General features: G+C 46.9%; 1 protein-coding gene across 1 annotated transcript in view; it reads right to left on the bottom strand.

The window, feature by feature from the left end:
* LOC109481795 overlaps positions 1-11,259 on the bottom strand; it is a 49,304-nt gene that overhangs the window by 33,220 nt on the left and 4,825 nt on the right. Inside the window, 4 exon segments of the mRNA XM_019784387.1 lie at positions 5,628-5,804; positions 5,807-6,110; positions 6,332-7,020; positions 10,689-10,943. Coding sequence (XP_019639946.1) covers positions 5,628-5,804; positions 5,807-6,110; positions 6,332-7,020; positions 10,689-10,943 — 1,425 coding nt within the window.

Here is an 11,259-nt window from a genome sequence, read left to right as displayed (position 1 = left end):
AAAAGGCTCGATTACGCATTTACGAAAAAGGGACATGCAGGCCCCGTCTAGCAGCCCTGTCTGGAGCGGTGTACGTCATGTCTGGTCGCCGACAGGAAACCAGCGGTGTCCGTGTTCTCAAACATTTTTCTCTCAACCGGAAACCGCGGATTACGGAAATTTCCGACGCCCCGAGTCGTTAGTTGTGTACATACAGATAAAATTCTTCAACGTCACGTCAAATAAATCATCCAGGTACCGCAGAGCAGAAATCACGCGACGTTTCCTTTTTCTACACGCCACTTGTCTCTAGCCATGCAATGTGATCCTCGTCTTGCCCTGATGTTTTAAGTGTGTTTTACGTCTATTTATACCTGAGCGGTATCAACCAGGGGTGTTCTTTACATTTGTTACGGGGAAGTATAATTACTTCTCCATGTGTTTACTACTATATGCAACGTCCCGTAAGCGGACACAATAGCCGACAAATAAAGTCGTCTGACCTTCGTTGGTTCCCTAGAATGTGAAAAATGTCTGCAAAAACATTTCAATTTTTGTCTCCACAACGTTTTTAGTGCTTTTTTCCCGAGAACAAGAATGTATTTCTTAATAGGGGGTCTACCGGCGCTCGTTTGTAGCTGCCAAGTATTGATCAGACATGTGACACACCCTATAATTACAGGTGATCCCGGTTGACTTCTGTGTCCGGTCCGGACGCTGCGGCCACCATGACACCTGCAACGCCTCACCCAGGTAGACGGAGCGGAAACCGACTAACATTCCACGTGCCTTTCAGTAAATCTGTACATGACATACGGTTTGGGATTGACCTAACTACAGGCCCAGATAGAAACTTCGAGAAGAGCCTTATAAATCGCCCAATAAATACGGCGACAAAAAACAGCCTGCCGGTAAAGGTTTTGATAGATTTAGCCCTGTTACCAGATACTAATCATACAACCTGTACTAATTGTGAAGAAGCTGACCTGTTTTGCGGTATGCATGTGTAATAACATTGTGATTTTAGCTACAAACAGGCGCGTTATGTCCTGAATTGAATTGTGTATACTGTAGTTATCACATTTTAACAGTCAAACTTTTCATCGTCATTCTTCTTCTATACGTTATAGTGTATGGCGTCGGTCATGATAGCAGTAGATTTGTCACGTACCATCACCTTTCTCACTCGTCATTATCCCATTTGTTGTTTCTATGTACTCATGCCCTTCGCTTCTAAAAATAACCCGGGGAAAGGAATTTCCTGGGTTGACTTATCGGCACCAATCGAGCCTGGTGTCCCGTACCAACAGGTGTTTTCCAAGGAAAGAGTAGACAGGTAAACTATGTGCCTGAGTCTGCATTGTGATAGAATAACCAGTGCCCCGTCGCCAAAGCTTTGGCATTTCCCACGGCTTGGTTTAATGGTGCATTATACTTGATGAAAAACAATGAAGAGCAGCTAGAATTGTACATGCGCCAAGCATTGACGGATATTTCTGTGGTTTAAAGAGGAAAATGGTGTGGGGCCGTTCATCAAAATGGAAGAAATCTTCTTTCAACTCGTCCGGTGTTTGAATTTTACTAATTACATTGAGCTACAGGGGCGTGGGTCGCCGTCATTAATTAGGACCTGTTTAGGGGACAACTTGGTGACCCTGTCCTGAAGAACACCGGGGCTGTTTCGTGTCGTTTATAGAACGGTATCCGCTGGGAAGTGTGTGTGGTACAATGGGTGGTGAGAGAAGGGCGGCGCCTGACCTGTTTCCACAGCAGATCTGAGTGGCTGACTGCCGCCCGCCCGTGTTGACGCTACAGCCGCCCGTCCCTGCCTCCTCGCCCTCCGGCTTGAAGGCCGGCTCCTTGGCGGGCTCGGAACCCTGCCGGTCCGCGCTGTACGCGCCCGGGTCCTCACCCTGCTTTGTCTGCTCGGCCAGGTCTGCGGGAGGAAAATGGATGCCAATTAATCCATCCATCAATCAATCAATCAATAAATAGATAAATCAATTAACATACAACCAGCCAACCAACTAAACCAAGCCTTAGATTTCGATATATGATAATTACAGGATCATAATGCACGGTGGATCGTGTGTAGTATTAGTTTGGATGATCAGTCGCCATTTTGGATGCATCCGTCCCACCAACATGGCGTCCCTATGGTATAATAAGTAATGACATTGTCGATGTACTCTATGTGTGCTGTTTACCTAGATTATAATGGTGCAATGTGAATAGGACAACGAAGAAACAACGTCAAAATGAAATACAAGAGGTAGCTGAAGAACGCCTTGATCAAATGAATGAGTGAATGTATGAATGAATGAATGAAGCTTCATTAATGTATAGCGCTCAATGAGCCGTGTACCTTCATTATAGCCTTTGTGTCACCGTTGTTTTAGTCTTTTACAGTCAAACTCCTTAGATGATATATAGCACAAGACCCGGACGAGGTGAACAGCATTGATTTAGGCTATTATAACATCCGTAATTGCTGCGTATATGCCAGTAAGGCAGTCTTATCTCCACTATAAAAGAATGTAAATAAGCTGGGCACGATAAGAAAATAAATCATGTTCCCCAGATGGCTGAAGCGTGTACTTATTGTAGATAGCCTAGTCGTGCCAATAAATGTTTGGGATGGATGTAAGATTGTGACCTCTGATTTCCACGGTTCAAACACAGCTTCTCGTGTCCCCGCCAAACGAGACGTTCAATCAAGCCCAGATTAGCGGGAAACGCTGGAAAACACCGGCGACGTACAAGGCCATACATTCTTCCCTGTCACTGATACGGGGGACCGACAATGACACTTGACCCAGATACTGACAGAGTGGAAAGAGGAACGCCAAGTTGTTAGAAGATAGTATAAATACAGCATCAGCGGGGCACAATGGACGATTGTACGACACGCGGGTCAGCAGATCGGTGTGTTTGTGAATGGACGGGGACAGAGAGACAACGGTATGTTTGTTCAGCTTCAGGACTGAAGAGGGCAGGGAGGGCATCTGAAGCGGCCCAGCTGGCCCACTGCAGGACAAAAGGGGAGGCAACAATCATAGGTTTCGAATGGGCGGAGGGGGTTATGGTGCGACAAGGGGGATGGGGGCGTGATGACTCTGTTCTGGACTGGATACGTGCACGGATATATACACAACTGCACGCGTTGTTCCTGAATCCTACTTGCATTCGCGAGCTCTTTAATTATTTTAGAAACCGTGTTAGACTGAAGTTCAAAGAATCCAACAGATATCTCAAAACTGTGGTAGCTAGGGTCGATCACAATTTAGATCCTAGCTTACAGTAATCCTGTCCAGACGTTTACTACTCTTTCTTCTCTTCTAGTTCGTCCCATTGCTGTCCTTTCGACGTCTGGACTAGAAAAAACAGTTTATCAGAAAAAAAAACGCCACCGGTTCCAGCTTTCATGAATTCAAAGTCGGCCTTCGTGGGTGGTAGGATGAATTTCCAGGTGTGTTTTGAAAACAAAATCTTGTTGTTTCTAACTGAGTATCATCATTGATGGCCGGAGGGAACAATCATTAATTTTCTCCTGGGGAGACAAAAAGAATCTAAGGAATATAACTTGCAATACATCAACGAAATAAAATGAATCGTAACCGCTTTGTAAACTTCAACCATGTAATCTGCATGTTGTTTTATTTTGTGTGACCCCTATCTCGTATCTCGTGATCTCAATGAAAATCGAGCTTCTCATGAATATATAACTTCGGGTTTAAAAAATTGTATCTTACTTAGTCTATCGCCTTTACCAATTCTTCCTTTCAGGTACTGTACCATCCTATATAGTATACATACACTACATGCAGGTTAACCGGTTAATGGTTCGAGTACAAGTAGGAAAGCGATTTGCACACATGTACAGCTTGGGGTGAAACCATCTTTATAACATGTAACGTGTACTGGCAACCACGAGGCTGTTACTGGCAGCTTCTCCGTCCTTCAACTTAAAAACGTCCAATTTAAACGTGATTAATTCCCTTAATGAGGGCAGTGGGGGGGGAGACCCACACAGACAATTTATTGTCATTTTTCATGACCCTGGCAGATTTTTGTGCTTACAAAAAATTCCCATTACCACTAATAATGTAAATAATCAGTATTGAGTTGTTGAACACAGCTAGGTGACGGTTCGTTACCCACGGCAAAAAATCCAAACTATTCCACTTCCCTAAAGCTGCTGTACGTGTCCCTTGTCCCCTAATTAAACACGCCGGGAGCTGCAGGCATTCCCTGCAACATTTCTCCTGGCTTTGTGTTGACCCCCGTGTTGTCACCGCAAACATTTTTCCGCGCTGGTTTACATTTTCCTAGGAAAGCTCACATTTATTTATTTGTACTAAAGCCGGTTTACTTATCTTGGTGATGGGATGGATACCAGGTTGGTCCTGGAGGAGGGGGACTGACCTCTCCCCTGCACCTATCAATGTCATGCAACTGAAATAACAGTGCTGTGACAAGGGACTGTATCTCTTTACACATCTCCTACACGACAGAAAGGTTAATGCACTGACCCGACTTGTCAAACGTTTGGAGATGGGGAAGTGATAATGTCATGTTTTGTAGGATCCATTGACCGATTGGCGCCAGGCGTTTTAGTTTAGTTTCCAATAAGTTGCTGGAAAATGATTGCAAAATTGACAAAATAATATGCCATTGTACTCGTATATATCCGGTGATCTGGCAACCCATTGGAGTCAGTGGTAGAGACAGCTCTAGTCAGAACGACGAGAAAAGATAGGGACAGTGACATCGTTACCAGTCGGTATCCTAACGTTGAGGTGTACAGCACAAGTGTTACCTACAGACATTCGATTACAGATGTCCCATCCGAACCCATTTAGCGCCAAATGAAGGGTAAATTGTAAATGTTCTTTGATTGGAAAGGGGGCATCTGGGTCGAGGCCGGATCTCCGCCCCACTTTAAGCGATTAAGTCAAAGTCGAGATAAGGACTGGAAAAGACGAGTCAGTGTTACAGCGAGGTGACAGACAACACACCGTGAATAGACAAGTAAATGTCAAAGCGACTTAAGGTAGGTTTGTCAGACAGATAACAAGACATCTCTGTCCCTTGGCAGAATGAGATTGACTGCTCTGCCTTATACGTGTTGTTGAATCAGTGAGAGGCCGTGTCGTCTATCTGTATGCAGTAGATGTTAGGGTGACGGAGGGGTTAGAACGTACGTGTTCACAGGATGATGTCACTCATGGGGGATCAGATTGGCTCGGGGAGTAACAATCATACACTGTTTCAAATTCAATGAACGTTTTGTACATTCTATAAAGATTATTCTAGGTCATGTCAATTTTGATTTGTTGAAGTTCACGTGTTAATAGCACATTCACTTCGCCATCTGAAATTTGCGACACGAAGCCACATATTCTTGATACGTACAAAGAATGAATTATAGCTTATTGGGAAGCATGTGAGCTTTTTTCTATAAGTACTGGTTTCTGACAGAATTTAGGTAGCCTATAGGATACTGTCTTGCTATTGGATGCTGTCTGGCATATGGGATACTGCTTGCCTATTGGATACTGTCTTGCCGTTAGATGGATGCAGGCTATCCGAAAGGTCTGCCTGGAGATTATACAGCTAACGAAATTCTGAAATAGATGACAACTCACCTGATGCAGGCTTGATGCCCGGTGCGTTACACTTGGTTCCCTGGTAGACCTCGTCCTTGCAACACACCTGCTTCTCGGTGTTGTAGGCGAGGTCTGCGCAGCAGCCCCACACCGGGCCGTTTGACGGCACCGTGGACACCTTCTTCCCGCACTTCAGGCACGTGTACTGCGACTCCGCCCGTCCATCAGCTTCCCGAAGCAGCAGTAGTGCGTCTTCGGGTTGTAGGGGGTGTTGTCGTCGCCGCAGCAGTTCCAGCGGGGGTCCGTCTTGGGCCGCAGGAAGGACACGTCGCCGCACTTCTGACACACGTTGTCGCCGTCCGGCCCCTTGAGGACGTCCCCGCCGCAGCAGGTGTGGGAGGTGGGGTTGTACGGCAGGTCCTTGCTCCCGCAGCACCACCAGGACTGGTCCGAGGCCGGCCGGCTGAACACGTTCGCGCCGCACCGTTGGCACACGTTCTTCTTCTCGGAGCCTTTCCGAACCTGAGAAATCAATGATGTGTTAACTGAATGGCAAGATTGTAAATAGGTATGGTTCATGTGCATAAATACCTAGTCATCGAACAATTACAGGCATAACCCACCGATAATTCACTTGCATCAGGCACTTTGAGCTCTCTTGGATGTCTCTTACTTATCTAGCTACATGTCCTCCTAGTTCAAGATCGTCGGGACATCTTCACTAGGCGATAGAATGGACTTACCTCGTTGAAACAGCAGTGGTGACTGTGTGGGTTGTAGGGCTCCATCTGAGGCCCACAGCACTTGTAGGACGGCTCGGAGATCATCTTGCTGAAGACGTTGTCTCCGCACCTCTGGCACATGTGCTCCTTCTGAGAACCTTCCTTCACCTCGTGGAAGCAGCAGTGGTGAGTGTCGGGGTTGTAGGGCATGTCGTTCTTTTTCCCGCAACATCTCCAGGACGGGTCTGATTTGGGCTTGCTGAAAACCTTCTTGCCGCACTTCTGGCACTGAAACTTCTCATCCGATCCGTCCTTCACCTCGCCGAAGCAGCAGTGTTCTTTCTTGTTGTTGTAAGGCGTGTTTTTCTTACCGCAACACATCCAGTCGTCGGCTTCCTTCTCCGGGATGGACACGACGTTCTTCCCGCATCGGAAGCAGGCCGTCTCCTCCTCGGGTCCCTCCCGAACGTTGCCGAAGCAGCAGTGATGGCTTTCGGGATTGTAGGGAACGTCACGTTTGGACCCACAGCACCTCCAGGTGGGCCCGTCCTTCGGCATGGCGAACATTGTCGAGCCGCACGTCTTGCATATGTGCTTGTTCTCGGCGCCTTCCTTGACGCCATCGATGCAGCAGGTCTGCGTGTCCGGGTTGTACGGAATCTTTCCTGCCTTCGTGAAACACACCTCGTTCTTCTCCGTCGGTTTTAGGCCTGAAACGTAAAACGTACAACGTGATGTTCAAGTTCTTTTTAATTTATTGTCCTATCTCGTATCGCTATCGGCCTTGTAATCAAAAGGACGATTATCATCAACAACTCACTAGACGTCTGTTTTGCGTGACAGGGACAGGATGCTCAAAATAAGCAAACCACGATGGATGAGATGCAAAGTGTGCCTGTTTAGCTTCATGTTCTCATGCATCTCTTTACACATCTCTAGACACAGGAAAAGCGTCTTTGATTTACGTCTAAACAATTTAAACCATTCGTGATCTTACATCCAAAGTTCCCACCAGTTTCCAATGTTGGCATAACATGTTTTGAAACTAGTATATATCATAGAATCCCCCAGCCAGCTACCCGTGTGTGTGTATAGGTGCCGGCTGCCGATGTTCCTAAGATAGTGTCAGCATGTGCCTGTTCGTTACACAGAACATTCTTCTCACCCACACGAGAACAAGCGAGGTGCTCTGGGCACAGTTGATCATTCCACCCCAACATTTCACCCTCTGCTCCCGGGGCAGGACCGTGTGTTTTATCACATTTCCTCGTCCCACAGAGGGCACTTTTGAACAAAACCGAGAGAAGTTCTTAGAAGTTCTCGAAATGAGTAACAGGGGCTTTCAGAAGACACTGGGGTGGCATGTTGAAAATAGCTGAAATGTTTACAATCTTCCTTGCACGTTTTCCTTGGCACATGTCCCATTAGTTTGTTCGGGGAGCTTCCGTGTCGACATAGGGTCAGCCAAGGTAACTGGGGCAAGACATTCTTCCTGGGATTTACCTCTATAAAGGAGCTACGACCGAACAGATGCGACCTTCGTTCTCAGGTCTAGTTATAGTTCTGCTCGACAGATGTCCAGCCGGTTTGCAAACTAGATCAATCAACTTTTACTGCACAATAATTGTGACGGATACAATGTTTAGCAAGTTGGTAAACAGTACTGGGACAGATTATACATAACAGGGACTGATTATACATAAATACGAGTATGATGCATAGGATACATACACGGAGGACGTTGGGTACATTACAGGTTAAGGTCTGAGATAACACAATTTTTTGCGTATATGAAAAGGGCATCGAACCAGAACATGTAGACGAAAAATAGGAACTCTGGAAAACGACGAGGCTCAACATTCTAGCATGCAACCCCTGTATGCTGAAGAATACTTGTAGAGTAGCTCTGTACATCTTATCCTACTTTGCGGACGAACAAACAGGCTATGGAAATGCAATATCGCATGTACACAAAACAATCAAATTCTAGATCCAAGACGTTCGTTTCGACACGAGTCGGTTTCGAAAATGAGACAATTAGCTGTACATCCATTTTGTGGGAAGAACCTAAGTGTTTTGCCAAGCTCGAAATCGTCGACACATCTAGCAGTGTCCAACCCGGCCTTGGCTCGACTGTTTTTCTCATCATTAGAGTCCCTCATACGGAGCTCCCGACGATAAATACCAACCGGGCGCCCTTGGCACTTCAACGGCACAACCAAGATACTCTTTGGCACGGAGAATGGCGGCATTTGAAGTGGGATATGCATATAATTTTTCATTATATTATGCGTCCTGTTTGTTTCTGTTGTTTTGTAATTCTCTGTGAATGAAACATTCGCATCAGAAGGTTGGGTAATATACCTTTTCTTGATATGCCAAATTGTGTTACGTTAGGCCCGTTTTCATCATTTGCTGCATCTCGGCTAAGAATCTCTTTTATTTCTATACGCTAATGTATGGCTGTACCCAATCTGACTCATGAAGAACGTGGATTTTAAAACGATGTAAAGACAGTTATGTAAATTGTTTGACTAGCTTACGTAACGAATTTGGTGAGAAGACATATCTTCAGAAAGCCCAGCTGATAGAGAAGTGTTGTATGGAGGTACCACAGGTCAAACTTTGTCGGCGTCCCATTTATCGCACGCCCTGCTACGCGTAACATTAGCAACCCAAGCCATCTTTGGTGGTCTCCCCGGAGATCCCACTCTGTCTTGTCCTGTCCGGCTGTCACAGAACAAACGCCACGGCTTCTGCTGGCATTTCGGACGGTCCCTTGCTGACGCTGTGTGGACTAAGCCGACAGGGACGCTTTGCACGCACTCTTGGTCGCTACCGCACTTTCTGAAGGGCTTTAAAACTAATCTCGTTAGGGCTGCACATTTGCCAGGGATAGGGGCTGTGGCTTCTGCGGTTAGGAGAGACCAGAATTGCGGGGGTTATGAGAGAGGGTCGCACGTGCAGTTCTGCCGCACGGGAGGGTTGGAGGGAAGGCATGGGAGAAGAAGCAGTCGTAAAGTCGAATCGAAATCGTGTAACAATCGACTGAGCCTTGATAAGGGAATAGTGTTTTGTCTGAGGCCATTTTAGTACAAGTTCTACTTCGTTTGCGACTAATATGGAATGTCCATGCCAGGCATGTCGGAATACGTGTGATTTGGCTGTGCATACCTGTGACGACCCTGCCCTGAATGTGGTGACAGGTAGAAACGACAAACACGCAGCGCCCCAGACCTGCCCTAAGTGACATGTCAAAGAGATAGGATCTGTTCAGTAAGTCCCCCATCCCGTGCTAGAATTACGCCTCCTTTCTCAGACCAGAAATAGCGCTCTTGAGCACATACAAGGCTTCTAGAGGACCGAACCATAACGCCTACCCTACTGTACATAAAAGAAAGCGGAGCAGGGCTTGTTTTTAGACCGGCAGGGGCAGACCACAATGGGCCTAATCCGACTTACAAGACGTCTGGGCGATTATGAAGAGAAAAACAAGGTGGTTAACTTGGTGAGAAAAACGACCAACCCACAGACCACGTTTTAAACCTGTCTGTGTCTGGTCACATTCTTGCTGTGAAAACGGAAACCGCGAGCAGATTTCCAAGCTGACGACCTGACTTCTGCCATAATTGGGCCTGCCCTTGGGGATGAATTCGAAGTCTGTGAAAATAATCAATGTCGACTCTGCCCTCTGTGTGAAAGTAATGGGTGTGTGGAGGCTTACATGCGTGTCCAGAACTGTGGCAAGGGCCGGTCCACTAATGCTACGTCTAGCCCCCCTCCCCCTCCTCCCGACCCAAGGGTCGTGTCAATTTCTAATGTTTCCCAGTTCACACAGCCATTAAAAGTTTTGGTGAAATAAGAAAAACCTGAAATAGGTCGTTTTCAAACTACTGACAGTGCACTAATTGGTTTAACTTTAAGTGCAAGACATATGTACTGTCAAGTGATGAGAGAAATATGTGCTGGGGTCAGCCATAACTTCCGTGCGGGTGGGTGTGCAGTTGAAGCGAGAACTAGCTGGTGACCTTGAACTTGTGAAAAGCCGTGGATGAGACACGCACAGGCATTCTTCAAAATAAAATAAAAAAAGAACAAACGATAAAAGAATGCATGTCAAACAGCAGAGCAGCAGAAAGGCAGGATAGAGAGTGCAGGGGCTTGGCTTGGCTTTTGTGAGGCGCAGGGGAAGGCAATCCGAACGTGAGATCGTCGAACTCCTGCAAGCACTTGCAACACCCTGATCACCCCTATCTAAGGGTTCGACAGTCCGCCAGACTTCATATTTGCAGCCTTACGACGGACCTATGAACTGTGAAATAGGGGTGACCAGGCGCGATTAAGCGCTAGGTCAGGAAGCGACGTCGCCGTCACGTACCTAGTCGCTCGAAGTGGTCCCATCCGCACTCGGGGGACGCGCATTTGTACTTGTCCTCGGGTGCACTTTTCCAGCTTTCTGCTATGGCGTAGCACCCGACTTTATTGATATCGAAGGATCGGCAGACAAAGTCGACCTCCTGCACGCATCGTCTCGCACACTCTTCCGCGTCCACTCCGGAGTGGTATTTGTACAGGTGCCGACCTAGCACCACGCTCAGACCGCTGCCAGCTGTTTTTGAAAACTGATCCAATGCTGTGGGGAGGGTAGAGTAGGGGAACGTCACGGGTACACACACTAACACACATGCACCTCAGCCTCTCCAACTACCACACATATTTGGTTCAGATCATTAAGGCTGTAACTCAGTCAGAGCGGCCGGGTTCACGTCGGTATCCCCTGGGGGACACATGTTAGGGGCGCTGACACACAGAACCGAACAGGTTAAGGTGTTGTGGGGAAAGAAGGGGGCATACGTCGTTAGATTAAGAACATACCCCGACTGTACAATATATATGGAAAGGGTCCAAAGTCTGTTATGGGCAGCACGAATTGCGGAACAAATATTCCC

The sequence above is a fragment of the Branchiostoma belcheri genome, unplaced genomic scaffold (genome assembly GCF_001625305.1).
Source record: "Branchiostoma belcheri isolate BF01 breed outbred unplaced genomic scaffold, Haploidv18h27 scaffold11, whole genome shotgun sequence".
Classification (NCBI taxonomy): Eukaryota; Metazoa; Chordata; class Leptocardii; order Amphioxiformes; family Branchiostomatidae; genus Branchiostoma; species Branchiostoma belcheri.
This window is presented reverse-complemented; position numbering and strand designations above follow the sequence as displayed.